We start from the raw sequence: 22,463 nt of genomic DNA, 5'->3' as shown, positions 1-22,463 counted from the left end.
AGAAATTAGCTAAAAGAAGGCTTGCCAGACAAGGCTAAGGCCAATGTTATCTAAATGCCTTAAGTAGGTAACAAAAGCCAAGACATAACAATGGAGACTGACACTGAAGACTACCTGGTTAGCTCTAGCAGCAAGGTGTAGAGGTGTCTCTCCTCGAACGGTCGGCACGTCAGGGTTGGCCTCATGCTGCAGCAGGTAGATGACGATGTTCATGCACCCCATAAAAGCTGCCACGTGGAGAGGTGTCAGCCCTGACTCCGTAGTGGCTTGGATGCCTGGTAAATGAAAAATTGATAGGTGATCTGTGATATTGCAATATGTCCATCATCCAAATCCAAATAGTTGCTTGGATTTCCGAGATAAAGAATCGAATTGATAATCACTTAACAACGAGTGATAGTCCAAAATATTAGATTTGCACTCAAAATACAAAACAATATTAGTGCTCAATACATGTTAATAAGGAAACTATAAATTCCACACAAAAAACGTACCATAGTCGAGATTCATCTTCCCCTTAAACGATTAGTTATACTGGCTTTACTAATACTGACAAAACATGATTTGAAAAACGATGAGGATAACTCACTTGCTCCATATTTCAGAAGTAACTCGACCACCTTGATCCTGTTCTTCTTACAAGCTATATGGAGTGGAGTGAAGCCGTTCAGAGCACGAGCATTGGCGTCAGCATTCCTAGGAAATAATGACAGCATTATAGTATAGTGTCCCAAAGGTAGAACCATTAGTAGGTGATATAGTTAATGGCAGTGGCAAAAAGGGTATTATTAATTAAAATTAATTCTTCAACTAAGTGAATGCCATCATTAGTGTAGCAAACACTGATGTACGTTGTGCCAAAGTCAGATCACCCATTTGTGCAAATGGAGGATGCGCTCTATATTCTGATTCTGATTCGGGTTTGAAGATTTCTTAAGATCTTAGCGATCGTCTTGGTGGTTGGCGCGCAACTCAAGCACGTACCAGGTACCAAGAAGCCTTAGCGATCTTCAAAGTCCTAACAAAATACGATCAAAATCGTATCCGTCTCCCGCTCCCGCGCATTCGCGTCAATATAGTAGAAACTGTATAGGTACTGCACCGATACCACACTGTCAAGTCAAGTAAGCAGCTAAAGTCAAATGTTGTTGTGATTGGATCTTTATATTGACTCCATGATGTATCAACAGCAGTTTTAAATTCATCCAAATCAAACTCACCGGTCTAACAAAAGCTTAGCGACCTTAGCATGGCCACAGTGCGCGGCCACATGCAGCGCAGTAAGGTAATCCACGGTCACGTCGTCTACAGGGGCTCTACGCGCTAGCAGCACCCGTGCCGCTTCTGCGTGGTCACCCTGTGCCGCCATGTGGAGGGGCGCTAGACCGTTCTGTGGACAATATGGAACATTTAAGTAAGTATTTAAAAATAATGCTGTTGTTTATGCACGATTAAATGAAGTCCAGAATTTTATATAGGGATCATTTGAACTTTAAACATAAAAACAGATTTTTACGTGCAATTTTACGATTCTACGTGCAGGTCTTTCAATCTTCTTTCCGGCCATGCCGAGCCAGATTGGTCGTGTGATCGGTTATTTTATCTGATCAGCTTATGATACTGTCATGAAATTAAGTTTACTTACTAAAACTGCCATATGACTATACCTAGATCAAATACATTGCGTTTGATTTATGTTAAGCACTCTACAAGTATTATGTTTGCACGGATCTGTGTTATGGTACAAATTTACCACTGCAACTAGGCAACCATGTGATAAAGACTATGATGCTCCTGGAGCACTAGGATCAGATAAGTCCATCGCAGTACCCCACGTTTACAACTAGCCACACCATGTTTTCATACCTTGCTCTTGCTGGTAATAGGTGCCCCGCGGTCCAGCAGCGCTTCAGCGACCCGCTCATGACCGGAACGTGCTGCGCAGTGGAGTGGCGTGAGACCGTCGCGAGTGCGGGCTTCGACGTTCGCGCCATTGTCACAGAGCAGGGATACCATATTTTCTTTGCCTGTGGGAATCAAGTATTTTAGTACAGTTACTTGAAGAATGTCACAAAAAATAATTCGATTGGGCAATAAGTCACAAAGGTACTTAGGCAAATAAAGGTTAAACCTCCTTTATTTGCCTCAAAACTCAATGTTTCATACAAAATATCCCACAGCTCTAAAGCAAATGTATTTTGTATTGCTGCTGTACAAAAAGTCGCTCAGATGATGAAATGCTACCGCTTTATGCATCATACAAAATTTTCAAGAGCGAATTATACCAAATGCAAAAACATAATAAATTACTGCCACTACCCAGCTTTTATAATCAGTTAAGGTAAATAAAGCCCAAAAAAATTACGCAGTCGTAATTTTCCCGGGAAAAAAGTCAGTCGACGAACCCAAAATTAAAATTAGAAAGATGTAATTTACGAATGTCATTATGTCACTCGTTTACCGGCCGTTTTGATTTATTTGTAATCTCGTAACTGGCTGTTTGCCAACATACAACGGAACCCAAATTAAAAGCGCATTCGGCATTATGTGCAACGTTTGTGAATACGATAAATTATGTGGTGTTATGTTCAGTTCATTGTGTTTTATCTGTTGTCCCTTCTTAGCCCGACGTATATATGTTGAACTAATTTAGGCACGTCTTCTGAACGCGTTTATGTGTGAAAGAGATTTCCTTTTACTACTAAGTTGGATTGGAGTTTTGATGTACAAACAGCAACACTCTTAACTGTCCATCGGTGGATCTTATGCCTTTTGTAATAAGGTACACCGATGGACAGTTAACAGTGTGAGCGATGGTACAAAACCTTATGGGATGATAAGAAGAGAGTTCAATAACCTAATTCAGAGAATTGTCACGACTTTCTTGTGGTTGTCAAAAACCGGACCTAACCAATTTCCATATGGGTCAGTTGACATGTCTCCGAACTCAGGCATCATAAGCGTGCACGCTTTTCGCCCGCCATACATTAGTGGCGTCAGCGTCGAGCGCGCACGCTCGACGCGCTGGCTGTCATGGCCCTCGGGTGTGTACAGCCTTAGTGGCGAGTGACTAGCGTCGTGTTCGGCGAGGCGTGCAGCGTTGAGGATTCAAGGGCTTTGAGCAGCTAGCAAAGCAGCCACTCGATCTCCTACGTTTACATTTGTTTAACATGGTTGCCGCGCCTTACACTCTGCTGTTCGCCACCGCTCGAGCGTCCATTAGCGTGATTGTTGGTTGCCCATTGATTATGATCGAGTCCATTGATTTGTTGACTGTGCATTGAGACACTTAGCAGCAACGTGAAACGGGCAGATGCTTGGCCGGCCAGTTGACATCAGCACCCATGGCTAGAAGTAGTCGGGCTACCGCTTCGTTGCCGTAGTTCGCTGTTATGTGTATTTAGAGTCTTACCCCATTTAGCAGCAACATGAAGCGGGCAGATGTTATGCTTGGCCGGACAGTTGACATCATCACCCTTGGCTAGAAGTAGTCGGGCTACCGCTTCGTTGCCGTAGTTCGCTGCGATGTATTTAGAGTCTTGCCCCATTTATCAGCAACATGAAGCGGGCAGATGTTATGCTTGGCCGGCCAGTTGACATCAGCACCCTCGGCTAGAAGTAGTCGGGCTACCGCTTCGTTGCCGTAGTTCGCTGCTATGTGTATTTAGAGTCTTACCCATTTAGCAGCAACATGAACCGGGCAGATGTTATGCTTGGCCGGCCAGTTGACATCAGCACCCTCGGCTAGAAGTAGTCAGGCTACCGCTTCGTTGCCATAGTTCGCTGCTATGTGTATTTAGAGTCTTACCCCATTTAGCAGCAACATGAAGCGGGCAGATGTTATGCTTGGCCGGACAGTTGACATCGGCACCCTTGGCTAGAAGTAGTCGGGCTACCGCTTCGTTGCCGTAGTGCGCTGCTATGTGAAGCGGAGTGAAGCCGGACTTCGAAGTTACGTCAGGGTTATGTTCGTTCTGGCAAATAAGATAATAATGTGTCAATTAAGTAGTAGTAAATAGTAGATTGTTAACCAAGGGATCCTCAATTAACTCGACTGTCTGTTATAGTATGTCTTGATGGCATATTAGGTAAAAGTATCGTTATTTATGGAATACGGGGTTCAATATCAGAATATAAATTTTACAATAAATCCATTTAAAACCAAATTTTAATTGCTTATCGTAAAAAAAAAAAGTAATTGGAGAGTAAAATGCTCTAGAACAAAAACGTATCACTTTTTGCACACTTCATAGAACAAGAATGACCCGCTTTCTGAGCAAGAGAAATGAAAACACTTTATTGCACAAGGCAAGTAAAGTTAACATAAAAAAAATTACAAACACTGTGTATGAAGGCGAACTTATCCCTTTAATGGTTATCAAAGACAAGAAAGTTTCAACAGTAAAAAAACAACCGGACAGGTGGGAGTCGGTCTCGCCCACCGAGGGTTCCGTACAAATTTAACAATATTGATTTATTTTATACTTTTTACAAGTTCATACTTTTCAGATTTTTTCCTGGAACTTGTAGTGTGTGTGTGTGTGTGTAGGTGTGTAGTGTGTGTGTTGTGTTGGTTGTTTTTACTTGCCAAATTTCATAGTTGTAGATTCACGGAAAGTACCCTAAACATTTTGATTCGCTTAAGAAATATACGTTTTTTGTGGCATAAACGGCCGTATCTTTTTTTTACGTTAACTTAAAATTTGATTTCTTTGATGCTTGAAGGGACTGTAAACTTGAGTATATGATTTTAATTTCGATACCTCCACGCATTCGCGAGATAAAAGGTCTTAACAGATAGACGGCCGGACACCAAAGTGATCCTATGAGCGTTCCGTTTTTTTCCTTTTGAGGTAAAGAACCCTAAAAATAAATTGGGATGGTTGGATGCTTTATCCTGAAATTTATAGTGATAAATTTCAGGATAAAAAAAAATCAATGTGATTTAAAAGTGTTTTAAATCACATTGAAAGGTTTTAAGGATACATGTAAACATATATTGAAAGGTGTATGATCCTGAACTTCCACAATCCAGAAAGTCTTTGTTGTAAAGTTTAGCATCTTCATTTTTCATAAGTCCTCTTCCGAATCCTTCCACCTGGCTCTAGCAGTCGTCCAACGTCGTTAGTAGTCAACGTTTCGGGAACATCTGTTTTGCAGTATCTACTGCGAGACAGATATTGCCGAACCGCGACCAATGGTGCGGCATCTGATGTTCATGGTGCTTTTGGAGATGTCTAGTTTCTTGAAATACCTAAATTCTAGAAAAAACATACGCGGTCATATTTCCATTAGATAAGATTAAATCAAAATCACACATATTACCATAATTTATTTTCACACATTTATTCATCGAATACAAAAAGCTTCTAACACGTTCCGAAAAACTAGCATCTTTTATGTGGGTAACGTAACAGTGGGCAAAGATTTGAATACATTTTACTAAAGCTTTTTAAAAGTAGAAGGTTGAACCATGTAGCATGTTAGGTCAGCAAGAAAATAAAATTCCATTTATTGGTAAGATATTCATAAAAATAACTCAAAACGCTGAATTATACTAAAACAGAATTTGATTCAAATGTCCTCCTGAAAGTTTTTTGGAACTCGGTACTCGTATGTTATTAAAGGTTACATTTGACAAACCTGTGCGTCATCGTGGATGACACGAACTGTATGAGCTTAACAACTTGGCATGAGGACTTCTTCTGTGAACCCTATTAACTATTGTTCTGTTTGTTTATGTATTGCAGCATTAAGTAAATGTATTCATGTGTATAAACACTTTATTGTACACAAGACAGGTTGAAATAACAATTATAAAATTATAACAAAATAAATTCAATGTACAAATCTAAGATTAAGAAGAAGTTATTAATCCGTAATCACAGATACAAAGAGAACATTATAAATAAACAGCAACGAAGAAAGTGCCATAAAATGGCCTAATGTCAGCATGGTGCTGACGAATTCTAGCGCTGATCTTCAGGTAAGGCCCGGCCAAAAATGACAACAATCAGGTGAAAAATATGTAAGTCTCCCCTTTACCTCCAGCAGTAAGTTAGCTGCCTTGACATCGTCCTTTTTGGCAGCGATGTGGAGGGCGGGCAGCCTGACCCTGCCCCTGGTGTCAGCCTCTAAAAGTACGGCTACCACCTTCTCATGGCCTTGTTGCATCGCCACCGCAAGCGGCGTGAAACCATCCTGCAAAGAATAATTGGAAGTCAGTAGGTGGTTAAAGACGAATATACTTGTATTTAGGGTAATACCTACCTACATTTCGTAACCATAATCAATACCAAATAATGGTACAAATTTAATCTAGGGTTTACTTAAATTGCGCTATCTAGCGCTAACATCATTAGTCAGATTAAATGGTTGTCCACCCGTGAAAGTAAAGTGATGAACAACAATTGGTTAGAAAATACCAGAATAGTACGAGTATCAATAATACATGAACAGAATAAAGAATCACTCAGTGTGTATTTATTTATAGAAATGTATTTTTTATATAAATGGGACGGCTAAAAAGATTATTTGCTCAGGCTTAACGAATCGATTGCTTTTAGGGATAACAAAGAACTACGGTATAAGAATACGTATACAGAATATACATGTGTAACGTGGGGTAGATATCTGATCTGCTAATCTTCTAATTGGGGGCATTTGGATTTTATCTCCCTTTCGACAGTACCCCTGACAGTTGACAGTGACCGAAGATGTGGACGCCTGTGATTGATAAGTATTGTAATACGACGAGAAAGATATACCCATGTTGACTTGAGAACCGTTTAAACAAGTTTACGAGAATTACAAGTAAGGACAATCATGTCTAGTTGGGCAGGAACAAGAAAATATATACATGCTTAGGTACTCTTAAATCTCAATACAATGCAGAGTTGCTCATCATTGTTGTAGATTTTACACTTTTATGTATTTGCTGTTTATAGCTTTGCAACGTAAAGTTGAATTTTTATGACTGCAGTCAAAACTACAATGGAATTATAACTACAATGAAAGCATAATAAAGGATTTTTAGACATGGTAATCAAATATGTAACGATATCTTGAGATATCTTTGAGAGGGTTAACCACTTACTAACAGGCCGCCGGATGATATCGGCCTGTCAGAACAAAAATTTGATAGTTCCGAACAACTGACCGGCAGATATCGTCCGGTGGACTGTAGTCAGTGGTCGACTTTAGACCATGAGTGAAATTAAGCGCCACCCCACATTAGCGTCTTCCGAGCGTCGAAGTCTAGTCAGCGCTATGGAATATCGCTGTGTCGCCGTCGCTGCGCAGTTGCGTCGAGGAGCAGCCATAGAGTTGACTTGATGCTGACGCTCGGGGCTCGGGTCAGGAGACGCTAGTGTGGTATCTCATTCTCACATGGTCGCCATTAATCTTACCTCAGTGGCCAGGCTCTGATTGGCACCGTTGGCGAGGAGAAACTTGACGACGCCATCATGGTTCTCCTGCGCCGCCATGTAGAGCGGCGTGAACCCATTTTGGGACTGGATGTTCACCTGCGAATCAAAAGGTAATTAGTACCCTTAAAAATAATTCTCTCAACGCATCTGGGTTAGCCTTATTCATCTCTTCCAAATTTCAAATCGATAGCGTAAATATTTCTCGAGATATATAATTATGTGACGGACAGACGGGCGGACAGACGAGCGGACAAAGTCGCACAATAAGGGTTAACCGTAAAAATGAGTATTAATAGCGGACTCTTAGCTCCTAAGCAGTAGGTAGCTCTGGACGCAAGTGGGAAAAAGGCTAAGGTGAGAGACTAGAGAGACAAAGGTATTGAGAATCACAGTTTTTTTATAAGGCCATAAGTGTTTGCCATAATAGGCAATATTTTTGGTAGGCTAATAGGCAGCTAGTTTGACAAAAGGAGGTGGTATGGCAGTGCCACACATATTGTGGTAACTGGAGGTGTAGCTAAGATGACACTCGTTTTATTGGGATCGTAAAATCATGAGACTATTTCCAAATATTACTCGTTTTTAAGACGCATTGTAATTTTTGGCATGAGAAGGCCTACCGCAAACCACGTTCGACGTGTTGCCTCCCTATCACGCTTACGTACGAATTTACAAGTGCGACAGGGAGGCAACACGTCGAACATGGTTCGCGGTAGGCCCTCAGGTATCTTGATCAATCTCAGCAATTTACAAAACTCACGAAAGTATTGTTTGGTGAACTGGTTATTCATGGCATCGACTTCATTTCTCTAGTTGCCGTTACACGATTGATTAACTTTTATAGAAGAGAATTTTTATTTGGTATTTCATAGTTATTAGTTTCCGCGCGTTGGTGTGACGAAAATTTTTGTGTTTCACTCGGAGAAGAATTTTTTTAACCCTCTCAACGCTCAAGATTCCACTTCTTGAATCACTCGCTACGCTCATGGTTCAATTTCGAATCTTTCGCTTGCTCGGATATCAATATTAGCACGACCGGTTAAAAAACAACTTTACCCCCTTGTAAAACAAATAACTGTTTTCGGCCTCAAACTTTCAGCTACTAAATTCATAAACACGATTTATTATTCCACCATTACAGGTTTAAAAGATTAATGGCTGGTCAACACATACTGTTTTGTTAATCACTCGAATATAGTCCTTAATGCGTTTACTTAAGATCTATGCGCGAATATATTTACAAAGTATTGATGCTTCTTATCTAAATATAAACAAACAGCTCTTACATTTATAACCGAATATTAAACTTACTGTCAGATATGCTCATCCATTAAAACTTTTAACTTCAATCAACACGTATCAAAATTTTCTTGGCTCTCTAATCTAAACTTTCAGATGAAAGCAATTGGGTCTATTTTACAAATTTACTTTTGAGTTAGATAAGAGTTCGTGAATGTTATTGAAGTCGGAAGTGGTGTCAGGATAGATTGATGAGTAGACATCGGAAACCAATGATTTGTTATGATTAGTGTCAATTTATATTGGAGGCATGGGAGCTACTGAACTTTGAAATATACAGAAATAAACATTAAAACATGCTCTAGGATAATCTCCAACCGTAACAATGGTATGAGTTACAGTAATATTCCAAAAGTCTTATAAAGAATTAAAAATAATACAGGTTTATGTTTTTTTTTTTTGTTTCTTTGATTTTATACTAGCCGATCAGATCAGGTATCAAAAAAATGAAATATCCTATTGAACATTATCATATGTTTGAAATCAATGAAAACCAAAAACCTATTCATAAACCACATGATGACAACCAAATGATGTATCACAAGTTCCGTGGCAGGTAAATTTTCTACAAAATATCATTAACAACCTTTCGGGTAGGTTATATAGCTATCCATGCCGTGATCGGCAACGGCGACCCTAGCTAATTACGAGCGTGAGCTCTAATATGGCTTGCAAAGCCGAACTTACTTTTAAACACTCTATCGCAGGTTGGGCAGTAAAGTTGGCCAAGTACTATATTATAGGTATAATTATAGGAAGGTTTCGGCCGGGATTTACGTATCTGACGTTTCGCGTCAAGGTCAATGAGACGAGCGTTTTCAAAGTTCTTTACGCTCGTTTTGACACGACAACGCCATTCTGGCCGCAGAGAAGCATACTCCTCCCATTTGTCAGGTGGTATACCGCAGGAAGTGAGGTGGCGCTTAAGCACATCCTTGTAACGTAGGTGCTGCCCTACTTGCTTCCGTTTACCAGCTGATAGCTGGGAATAGAAAACGGCTTTCGGTAGCCTGCAATCACTCATACGCCAAACATGCCCACACCACCGTAGCTGACCCTTCATCAAGAGCGCCTCCATGCCAGGCATCTTGCAACGTCGAAGTACTTCACTGTTGGGGACGCGATCTTGCCATCTTATACGCAAAACAGAACGTAGACAGCGCAAGTGGAACGTGTCTAGCGAGCGAATATCGCCTTTGTACAAACACCATGTTTCCGAAGCATATAAAAGAATCGGAAGGACCATAACCGGAATATTTAAATTATATTGGAATTTTGACGCATAACATGGATTTTCCTTATAATTTTCAGTGAGAGTCTTCGATTCAAATATTAATTATTATCATAACAATGACGTCATATCATCAATTCATCTTTAATCAACGATGCATTAAAACATCCAATCCATCAAATGTTTTGAGCTCACTCTCAAAATATCAAACGAGACCAAGAGACGAATGTTTGCTCTGCTTGATACAGAAGCCATTTGTTTGTTAATGGGCCGTTAAAACGTTATTGAGGTGCCGTTAATTAGGGTTTATTAGGTCGCGTTTAAGGGTTTATTAGCTTTGAAACGATTCTGTTCTAAATATGGTCTGGTGAATGGTGATCCTGAATATCTGTTCATTTGACTGACTTAAAAAAAAGATTGTTATCTTTTGGAAAGACTCAGAAAAGAAACCTGTAGCATTACATTTTATCTTCTCAGAAACATATGTGATACTTAGTAAATTATCTACCTACCAACTTTGATTCAAGCAGCCAGGACACCTTTACAAGGCCATCCTTGGATAAAATCCTCACCTGCGCCTCATTCTGCACAAGCAGCTTGACGACCGCCTCCTGCCCAGCGAGAGAAGCAATGTGCAGAGCGGTGTTTCCCTTCTTCGTCGCAGCGTCGATTGCTGCTCCGCGTTGAAGCAACTCTCGAACAACCTCAAGGTGGCCATCTTTGGACGCTAAATGAATAGCGTTCAGTCCGTTCTGTGGACAATAAAACATTTCGAGTTAAAGTCGAGCTGGTGCTATTATTTTGACATTAATGATATCGGACCCGAATATATTAAAAGGATCCAGAATCCAAAAATATTCCTCAGTATTATCTTGAACTAACTGTATATCTGGAGTTGTGCTATTAATTTTTATCTTGGCGACAATATTTTACCGCAGTACGACATAAGTTCTAAATAAGTACTTTAGGTACTAATAAAACTGGCTCAGCTATCCAAAGAAGATCATAACCTCCGACACTACAGAAGACCATTTTTTTCCCTTTCTGTGTTACTCACACGCCAGTTGGAGATTAATTCTAATAATAATAAACTGGTTAAGGATAGTTACGTCAAAATAACTTGTAATTGTTGCTGATTGGTACAATATATAACATCATTGTACTAAACCCTACGTAACATACGAAACATAGGTACAGGTAGGTATAGGTAGGTGGTGAGTTTTGTGATAATGATTGCCACTTTCACCCGAGGAGGCGAGATATGTGAAGGTTAGAAACCTTCACATTCTTTTTGAAAATAACTGGTAGCAGTTATAGATTTGAATTCAGAACCATCGCCCTGCCAGATGAATAAAGTAGTAATACGTCCTGATTCGAAGAATGAGATACGATAAAGATAAGTTCTGGTTTAGATAAATTCTCATTTAGTCATCGTTTGTATGTCGTATAATTCACTTTAACGTTAGAAATATCGTAGATAGATCTTATTGGGATCACAGCGGAATCGAAATAAACGTCAATTATGACATGTCGTTTAGTCATCGATCTTTTAAAGATCTTAAACGTGTCTTAATCATTCTTCGAATCGGGCCGATAATCTTGAAAAACAAGAACAAAAAATATAGTTCATGTTCTTTATAACTGTTCAAGAAATCATACGCAAAATGAGACAAAATACCAATTGCCTCGCTCTAGATTTAAATGGTCCATTCATATCTTTCATTAAACAATAACGGCACCATTCCACCACTATAGAACAAACAATTGATCAGCATACTGCCAAAATCGCACAAAGCATTTTCCACAAAACTTAAATCGGGTGGAAGGCTACCGTAATGTAACACTGCCCTGCTTAAACAAAACGACTTATCTGCCAGCCTAAAGCTATAGTACTTACATCCTTCTATCCTAAGGCATTTCATTTCAAGCCTTAACCCACAAAACGACTTAACTTTCTGACAAAACTATGTCGCTTATGACCTTTTATTCCAAAGCATTTTAGGACATTGGAACTATTGGAAGGAAGCCAAGTGGTCCCGGCTTGGCATTCCTCCGGGTTCGGGAGAAATTTCATGCCTCTTGAGTTCTAAGTACCTACCTATTATGTTGGAATAGGTGAGTAAGTTGACAGGTCGAATTAACTTTTACGAGTGGCCAAGTAGTCACCTGGAGGTATTGTACTGGAGATAAAGTGCCAGTATTTATCATATACGGGGTTACAAGGTATTCCATTTTTTTTTACTTTTATGGGTATTTTATTCATATATAAGGTACAAAAACATAGCAAGAACAATAAATAAAAACATCTTATAAATACAATGAATGTAAATACAGACTATACACCTGCCTATGAAGCCGATGGTCCTGGGTTCGAATCCCGGTAAGGTAAGGTTATTTGTGTGAAGAACACAGATATATGTTCCTGAGTCATGGGTGTTTTCTATGTATATAAGTATGTATTTAAACTTAGCAATGCAAATACAAGTACCTATGTTTATATCGTCGCCTAGTACCCATAGTACAAGCTTTGCTTAGTTTGGGGCTAGATTGATCCGTGTAAGATAATCCTAATATTTATTTATAAAATAATAACATCATTTTACACTTACATTACTTATATATGTACTATAACTAAGCTCTGGCATTAATTAATTTCACAAACTGATTTGGGGATTATACACTTACTTTTTACCCTAAGGGGTTGAATATTAGAAAAGGGGCTCAAAGTTTGTGCGAGCCAATTTTTTATTTGTTCTCCATTTTCTTCGTCAGATTTTGATAAAGGTGGATGGACAGAGTTCTCTATTACGCCGGCCTAGCCAAGGTGACAATAGCTATCGCTACGACAACGAAACGCTGTATCTCGCTCTATCACTTTTCCATATTAGAGCGACAGTGACAGTTGCGTTTCGATCGCTACGGAGCGTAAGCGATTGGCGGGTTGGCTACGCGGCCTGTCTGTACAATATAAATCGCAATTTCTCTTCGTTGAAAATCTTCTACTTTACGAAAACGTATGGCATTTTCGTAACTCAGTGGAAAATTTCCTATCTACCTACATTTTTAGAGACAAATTGGGATTTCGTATTTATTCCGCTCAGAATGAGAAGCTCTTCCAAATTATACCCAAATCAAACGGAAAAAGAAAATCACCTCCAAAAAAATAAAAAAATCAACTCGTGTTATGAATGTACTTAATTGCTATGTTCTATTTTTGTGGAAAAGGTCGTAAACAAAAGTTAGTGCAACATAAAATGTTCTAGCGAAAAACAGAATTTAATCTGATTCCATCGCTACACGATTAAAGCCACATTTACACTGATCCAATCGATACGTCTGTCGCATACGGCGGACGGATCAATGTAAACCCAGGATTAGCGTTCCCTAGTAAGGGCAGATAACGCAACAGTTGAGTCCAAGCGTAATCTGCGTTAGATTGATTTATATCCAATTTTATTTTCACTATAATAATTTGATGACTTTACTGACGTACAATCACCATCAGATATATCGGAGCGGCTAAGGTGTTCATAAATATCTCAACAAACCTCAATAACCGAGACGGCAAAGCGCATGTTCAGAAAATGAGCACCTTCGCTGCTCCTATATATTTGGTGGCAACTGTTTAAAGTCAAACCACCTTATTCATAAACGTGTACTAAAGTTACGATGCCGCTTATCATCATTCGTCCCTTTTCGACGTATTGGTATGATAGAAAAGGACAAACGATGATTAGCGGCATCGTAACTTTAGTACACGTTTATGAATAAGGGGATTAAAGTTTAAAAAGCTAGGTCCCCATTCTTGTTAATATGAGAATTAGAAAAATGTTTTACTCGTATCTGCTTTTTCATATCTGCCAAATTTTCATACGCAAAATTTCGATTTTCGTTTTTTGCCGTAGACCCTCTGGCTTCCCTTATTTTCGACATAACAGAATTATCCTACAGAACTGTCACTGCAAGTAAATTATAGCCAATATTAGCGTTAACATTTCAAACACGTACAAAACTCACTCAGTCCCCGCCCCTCGCTCTAGTCCATCATTCTCATTTTTTGTCGAGCATAAGCGAATGCTCTATAAATAATAGAAAATATTTTTCACCACACCAGCTGGTAAAGGCTCTCTTGATTGTTCAAATACGAATGAGAAAGTTGCATTTTATCCACATGTGGGGCAAAGTAATCAAATGCAAATTTTGAGTTGTTACCTTACTTTTAAATAATGATTTTGAATGATAAATATTTAATAACATTCATTTATTTTACATTCATTTTTAATTGATTTTTTATATATTTTATAGTTAGTATTTTGCTTGTGCTGGTGTGGTGAAAATTTTTGTGTTTCACTCGGTGGCAAAATTTGTTTAACCCTCGTGCCTTGAAACCCTCGCAACGCTCAATATTCCACTCTCGCTACGCTTGTGGTTCAATTATGGAATCTTTCGCTTGCTCGGGTGTCAATATTAGCACGACCGGTTAAACAACAACTTTGCTCCCTTGTAAAACAAAGAAATATTTAGGCGATATGATGTACTCGTATATTAACCACAGCTATTGATTTTTTAGATTTTTTTATTATTATATAGAGTTAAGGAGCTTTTAACAAAATGTACGGAGAAGCGGTTTTCCTCTTCAAAAACAGAGGACTCAAGTCATCTGTTGACCTTCCCCTCTGCCGAAGCATTAGGTACAACTGTACCTATGGCGGTGCATGTTGTGACTCGTCCGCACAAAAAAAGAGATCGAGGTGTGCAAGATTTGTCTTTGGCGTGTGTCATTTTCTATGTATTTGTGTCGTCATTACAGATTGGATTTTGTATGTAGTGAGTGAGAAGTGCGACTGTGTGCACGTTTCCCCCCGCAAAAAATGGCAGAATGATTTGTTCGGTAAGATATCGCTTAGGCTCCCCCCTTCCGACGTGTCGGAAGCCGGTGTTGCTCGAAGTCGGCATCCGTTAACAGTTATGTAAATATGCATAATCTGACTTTACCCTACGCCTACGTCTAGTTAAGGCAATGGAACAAATGGAGCCCTCTATACCATCACTCACACAAACACATTCAGTTTTCGCCACATCTATAACTGCTTTTCTTCATCATAAATAGTCTCAACCTTCAAAGAACAACACACACATACGTCATTTTAACATAATGCTAAACAAATGGAGTGGAAGGCACAATAAGTTCTAATTAGTATGCCGCACGCTATGTAACTAATTCAAATGGATTAATAACACAGGTTTGTTTGACCCACATTAGCTGTTTACACGGCCGTGTCAGGCGCTGTCTATAACGTGAATATTATGCACACACACTGAAGAAAATATGATCTATCGAGCACTCATTAAAGTGAGTTTCATTAAAATTAAATTTTACATGAGTTCAGTAAGATGATAACAGTTTACTGTGTTAACTTTTATTTAGAAAGGTGACATGTAAATCACGTCTAATCTCATTTACACGGTGCGAGAACTCGTATGCGAGTTTCATTACATTGCGACATCTAAATCTTATTTTCTCAAACTTGCTATGAAATGATGACATGACTTACGTCAAATTAGGTCCGGAAATACTACATATCAGGTGCGATGAGTGAAGATGATATGTAAAGGAATTTCATACTGCCTTACCCACCTAGGACTGCAAAACATCCTTCTTTTGTTTTTTAACGTCAAATTGTGACACAGCACATCAACAAATAATATTTTTCAGTACGGTGATTTGCTGTGCATATTCGTTTGCTAAGCAACGGCGGTGGCGCATCCTGCAGGCGCGCGGACTTAACGCGTGTAAGGCACCGCTGGTGGAGTGGCAAGGCGAGTAGTTCGCCACAAAACAAATTGACTACAATTTTTTATTTTAATTGCAAGTTTGAGAAAAGCAGTATACAATTCTTGGCGAGAAACGGGGTTGCCGGCCGCGTATCTCTATTCGACTTCGCTACGCTCAGCCGTCTATATCTACTTGGCCTGCAACCCTACGTTTCCCGGCCTCTATAGTAATGTACTATTATACGGTGCGAGAACTCGTATACGAGTTTCATTACATTGTGACATGTAAATCTTATTATCAAAAAAGTAGCCGAAAAACGTCATAATTTTTATAGATGTTTGACGTTTAAAATAACACTTGCACTGTCTAGGCTGTCAAAACCGCTACCAACTTATCTGGGTCTGACTCTAAATTCAACGTATCATTATTTATTTCACTTTATTGCATTAGATTCGTAACATAATTTCCATTGTGTGGATTTTTTATATGTTTTGTAAACTTCTATTGTTTTTAGGACAAACAATTTCATTAATATACATTTGGGAAATCACAATTCAGAATTCTGATGGAATAGATACACTAATTCGTAAACAACCACTCAGAACTACATAACGTATCTCTAGCTTTTTTGCCCTAGAGAAATAATGTTTAACCTCTGGGGTATAAATCGAATCGGATATTGGAAGAAAATAATAAAAATATCTACAACTCTCTAAAATACCATGATTGTTTAGATTACGAGATTCAACTCGTGAAAAATAAAAACATTGTTTTTTTTTCTTTTTTACGTTGTTTCTGTCACTATTTACAATGAAAATGGCTAATATAAAATGGCATATTTAGAAGTTTGTGAGATCTAAGTTCCAACATTTGACACATGTCAACGTCCAAAATACCCACTCATTGAACCTATACTCATTGAAATTATAAATAAAATCCCGTAATAATATTAGGCCTTGTCAAGTACTTATAAACAATATTTCGCTTCTCTTAAACATAACTTATATTATGTACATTTTAGGTCATAGTCATTGAATATTTTACGATAATAATTTATCACGCAAACAGTTACCTATTATTTCTTTTTTTCTTAAAAGCAGTGTTGTTTGTAGCCAAGTCTGTCGTTTCGATTCATATGACATTTCCGTAAATTGATAAAAATCGATTATATAATAATAAACGATACATTTAAAACAAAATTAAAATGACAATAAAATGGAATTCGATGTGAAAAAGAAGGTTAATTAATAATACAAACGAAACAATACAAATATGCAAAAATCGATTGTAAAATAAAGTCGTTTATAATCGCTAGATTTGACAAACAATACGTCTTAGCCTCATCACTACAAACTTCAATAGACAACAGTCAAATGTTGGAACTTAAATGTCGGAAACTATATATAATTAGATTTACTCACAAAAACGGTCAAATTTAAAAAAAAAAAACTTTATTCATGTCATCATACAAAACGCAGTGATTTTTGAGAATTTTTGAGAGTTGATAAGTTCATTGCACTGTTCTCCATTTCGCACAATTTTTCACTATTGCTTTAAAATTTCGTCAACTAGCAACAAGCTTGCATCTGCCATCAGCTGTACGTCTGTGTCCAGTTTGACATCCTCCTACGAAATTTGCTCGACTTTCCTGTTCAGTAGTTATTTCATAGAAATTCCCCTTATTATCTTTTACTGCAGTCCCAATAGATTTAGTTGCACTCTTATAATTATTTTCATATTCATTCGGGATTTCTTGTGTTACTCGTAGGTCTTCTCTGTTTTCATTTATATTTTCTTGTATTACTCCTTGGGCTTCCCTGTTTTTATTTATATTTTCTTCTGCTGGATAAGCTACAGTACTAGTCCATTGGCCTCCATTTTCTGGATTCTCTTTTTTGTAATCACTTTCAATTTTTTCAACTGACCATATATGCTTTACACCTTCATGCACTATCACAGCTCGTTCCTTAGCTTTTTCAAATATGTCCTGAATTATTCCGCCTTCCACTGCTTTATGCGTTAATACAAAACAACACAACGCAAATAAAATCTTCATTTTTCCAAGCAACACTAGATGCAACTATACTGCAAAATCAACTAGTACTTGCTTAAATAGAGACGTCTTGACCTCTGTGGTTTATTAGTACTGGCACATCATGTCCTCGTCGTGATAACATTTCAAATAAAGTAATGACTGCAATAATCTTAGCATATTGATTGTCTATCCTTGTCTTCCGTCATCACTAGTTTACTTCTTGGAACAACGTCGTATATTTGCAAAAACCGGCCGAGTGCGAGTCAGACTCGTGTCCGGAAGGTTCGGTATTTACCATCACAGATTACTGTTAGATTTTTTCCTTAATTTACGATTCAAGTTTGACCTATCTTTGTTGTTTGTTTTTAAGAATTAATCGACATTCATGCCAATATCATTTCTTCCTATTCGCAATTCTACACAGTCTGAATTCCTCACAGTAAGTATTCAACCACATTCGTTATTGTGCACAGTTATTATTTGTGTACAGTAGCGATTCAGCCTTTTCGCAATTCTGCACAATCTGAATTCTACACAACGGCATTTCACCACAGTCGCTACTGTGCACAGTCATTATTTGTGCACATTAGCGATTCTCCCTGTTCGCAATTCTGCACAATCTGAATTCTACACAACGGCATTTCACCACAGTCGCTGCTGTGCACAGTCATTATTTGTGCACATTAGCGATTCAACCTTTTCGCAATTCTGCACAATCTGAATTCTACACAACTGCATTTCACCACAGTCGCTACTGTGCACAGGTCTTCGTATGTTTTTTTTTTTAAATTTCAGACTTTCCCATAGGTACTGAAAGTAGATTAGAAAACATAGTAGTGTGACTACTGAAAAATATAAGTGAAAAGTTTCTCTTACTGACCAATTGAAATGAGACACCCGGTATAGTACCTAGGTGTTATTTTATTCATGATACAAACTGCCAAAAAATATATAGATGATGGACGTACTAAACAATTTCCACTATGGGACCAACCACGAAATTAACCAACCAACCAACCAAGACTTATAGCCGTTGAAATACATTTTGATCGATCGAATATCGATGTTTTGTGTGAGGTCGATATTTTTTTGACATTTACGGGGTTGGTCCCATAGTGAAAGTGGTTCAGTAGGTACGGTCGCGTGCATAAATTTGTGACCCACTTAAGGTTGCACTTAAGGATGCACGCGACTGTCTATCTTTATCACTTTTTGACAGTTTGTAACACCTTGTATATTAAACGTGCGGAAGTGGTAAAATAAAAAGTGGCAAATGATTTTAGGGTAATATGTTATAGGGTTTTATTCCATAAAAACCTTGACGTGTGAGGTATTAGGAAGGTTTTTAGGTCAGAAAATAATTTGTAATATGATACCCGTCATAACGTAGGATTTTTTTAGTATGTAATCTCAATAGCATATATCAAATAGTTCACTTTAAATCGGAATCACTTACTATGACTGTCGGAAAACCACGGAACCCTACAACTAAGCATGACCCGACATGCTCTTGACCACTTTCTAGTGGTATGGAACCCTTCATGCACGAGTCTGACTTGTACTTGACTATATTTAAACTTTTGAGGTACCATCAAACCCAAAAAATTACAGTTGACTAAATATATCGACTAAAAACGAAAAAATAAACTATTAATGCGATTAAATGATATTGCGTAGAATTAAGATTGTGCGAGATTGCGAACAGGGAGAATCGCTAATGTGCACAAATAATGACTGTGCACAGTAGCGACTGTGGTGAAATGCCGTTGTGTAGAATTCAGATTGTGCAGAATTGCGAAAAGGCTGAATCGCTAATGTGCACAAATAATGACTGTGCACAGTAGCGACTGTGGTGAAATGCCGTTGTGTAGAATTCAGATTGTGCAGAATTGCGAAAAGGCTGAATCGCTACTGTACACAAATAATGACTGTGCACAGTAGCGAATGTGGTTAAATACTTACTGTGAGGAATTTAGACTGTGTAGAATTGCGAATAGGAAGAAATGATATTGGCATGAATGTCGATTAATTCGTTTTTAAATGCAGTTTATTTTTCTTTATTATCAGTATTATCACACTCAGTTTGAGGTTTGTATGTTAACCGTTTAGAGACACAAAAACAAAACATTACAATACTTTCCTCGTGTGAATCATAATTTTGTTTTTGATTTTTTGTTGCAAGGGCAGTGATGAGAATATTACGGTTTTTAAAATACAGCCCTGCGACAGACAGACACCAGAGGTTTAGTAATAAGGTTCCGGTTGTCATTTTTCGGGGACAAACCTCAAAATTTCAGTGGTCTATCTATTACGGTTGTTGAGCTACGAGTACCCACAGCACTGTGACAGACAGCAGAACCTTAATAATGAGGTTTCGCGTATCTCCCTTCTGGTACGGAACCCTAAAAAACCTGCAATTGTGTGATCTCATCATAGAACGTACTTCCATTGTTTTAAGTGCGGTTAATATTAAGTCGTCGGCAATGTGATTGCGGAATGTAACTGAACAAATTGATTGCTCTCAGTTGTAAAGAATGAGGCGATAAATTAAACTACCATTATATAACATAGATAATTAGAGTTAGGACATACCTATCAAGTATTTCATGACAGGCTAGTTTTATAATTTTTGAAACGAAGACGTTTCTAGTAATTGTCATTTTCTTACTTCTGTATTAAACCTACTCTTTTATTTGTTAGTTAGATTTTCAATTAATCAATTTAATAAACAGTGCGGTTCTCCATTAACTCGTCTTGCACAGCTAAACTGTAGAATGAACTGTCGCTCGCGATATTTCTGGACCGATAGGTTTGACTTTCAAACCTTCAAGAAAAGAGCGTATACTCCTATCTGAAAGGCAACACCCCACAAGCTCTCTGGTTATTGCTTACCATTAGGCGATTTGTCTGCTCATTTCTATACCTATCTTTCTATAAAAAAAGGACTTTTTGGAGCATTCCACGCACTGTCCCATATAGACGAATTTTATTTTCTGTGTTGCGACTTTTTTCCGGCGTTTAAAGCACGCGATTATATTTCTGTGCTTATTTTTGACTTTTAGCCACAAAAAAGGAAACTCTTGTACCTGCAAATCTTCACAAAATTCGCGTATGTACGAGACAACGGTAGATAATTTCATGGAATACTCCTTTTGTGTATCTTACAAAATATTTGTGACCATTCCTCTTCAACTTTCAAATGCTATGATTTTGTGGAACAACGATATGTATGATATATGATATAATTATAGTTAAAAGCGCTGGTGGCCTAGCGGTAGGAGCGTGCGACTTGCAATCCGGAGGTCGCGGGCTGAGTTTTTCGGAACTTATTTACCAAATATCATTTGATATTTACCAGTCGCTTTTCGTAGAAAGAAAACATCGCGAGGAAACCGGACTAATCCCAACAAGGCCTAGTTTACCCTGGGTTGGAAGGTCAAATGGCAGTTGCTTTCGTAAAAACTAGTGCCTACGCGAAATCTTGGGATTAGTTGTCAAGCGGACCCCAGACTCCCATGAGCTATGGCAAAATGCCGGGACAACGCGAGAAAGAAGAAGATAATTATAGTTTCTGACTTGACCATATCGATTTGATTAGATATTGTATATGTATTGCGGTTATAAAATTATACAAACATGCGATCATCATGTGTTTGCGCAGTGTTTGCAAGATGTGTGTTAATTAGCAATAAATTAACTTTATTATTATACCTGTACCTTAATATATCCTTTATAGCAACTTAATTGATCACGTTTCGATCCTTCATGTCACGACAGTTTATGCAAGCGACATGTATCTTTACTTTGTTATATTCGTAGTAGTCGCGGAGTTCGTATGTCCTTAAATTAAGATCAAAAGGTACGGGCACTGTGAATATCATCATGCTTTGTGTGGTAGCACAGCGGATGTCATTCCAGATCTAGAGCAGAGCCGAACTGGGGAAGTACCTACACCTTACAGAAAACCGCAGCCAAATAACACTAGACGCTACTCATAGTGTTGTGTTCCTACCGGTGAGTAAGGTTGCCAGAGCTCAACGTAGGTGCGGAGTGTTAGGGTCGGCAACGCGCATGTAACTCCGGAGTTGCAGGCGTACATAGGCTACGGAGACTGCTTACCGTTAGGCGGGCCGTATGCTTGTTTGTCACCGACGTAGTAAAAAAAAGCGTAGCCAAAATGGCAAAAGGAATTCTTATAATTTCGTCATAAAATCTGTCCGTCCGTCTATCTGTCCGGATGTCACAACCATTTATCCCGAATACTGTTAGGTAGGTAGATTTGAATGAAATATGAAACAAATGTGTATTTTGTAAGCCATCGCCTACTAAGTTTAGAAGTTAACATTAAAAATGTAGGAATACCTACTTGACCGAGCATAAACATTAGGAGACATGACATGACATTACAAGATACGAGCTTTTTATAGTAACTGCTAACAAGCGTTAACATTTACTTTAATAAGCTCGCATCTCGTAACGTGTGTGTTGCTTTACATTTCGGGCCGAATTATTTTGTATGGTTAATATTTTCATTGCATTTCTAAGTAAAATTTATCTCAGTATACTTTTAGGTCCTATGGTAACCACCGTTTAAATATTCGCTCGTATTCAATGTACACAATATGTAGGTATAGCAAAATTAAAATGAAAAAAGTATTTTCTATGAACAGCTGAACACAAGCTACAAATGGC

The 22,463-nt window shown here is 38.3% G+C and overlaps 1 protein-coding gene across 3 annotated transcripts in view; it reads right to left on the bottom strand.

Annotated features, from left to right (window-relative positions):
* LOC133530764 (ankyrin-2-like) overlaps positions 1-22,463 on the bottom strand; it is a 170,224-nt gene that overhangs the window by 39,254 nt on the left and 108,507 nt on the right. For 2 of the 3 annotated variants that reach the window (XM_061868826.1, XM_061868827.1), the window contains exons 4-11: positions 10,533-10,712; positions 7,410-7,526; positions 6,046-6,201; positions 3,809-3,974; positions 1,867-2,027; positions 1,221-1,390; positions 590-696; positions 115-275 (exon numbers count right to left, since the gene is read on the bottom strand). In XM_061868826.1, the coding sequence (XP_061724810.1) occupies positions 115-275; positions 590-696; positions 1,221-1,390; positions 1,867-2,027; positions 3,809-3,974; positions 6,046-6,201; positions 7,410-7,526; positions 10,533-10,712 (1,218 nt within the window). Of the gene's footprint in view, positions 1-114; positions 276-589; positions 697-1,220; positions 1,391-1,866; positions 2,028-3,412; positions 3,689-3,808; positions 3,975-6,045; positions 6,202-7,409; positions 7,527-10,532; positions 10,713-22,463 lie in introns of those variants that run through there. The other variant, XM_061868828.1, reaches the window with a different exon arrangement.

This window comes from Cydia pomonella, chromosome 23 (genome assembly GCF_033807575.1).
Source record: "Cydia pomonella isolate Wapato2018A chromosome 23, ilCydPomo1, whole genome shotgun sequence".
In the NCBI taxonomy this organism is placed as follows: Eukaryota; Metazoa; Arthropoda; class Insecta; order Lepidoptera; family Tortricidae; genus Cydia; species Cydia pomonella.
This window is presented reverse-complemented; position numbering and strand designations above follow the sequence as displayed.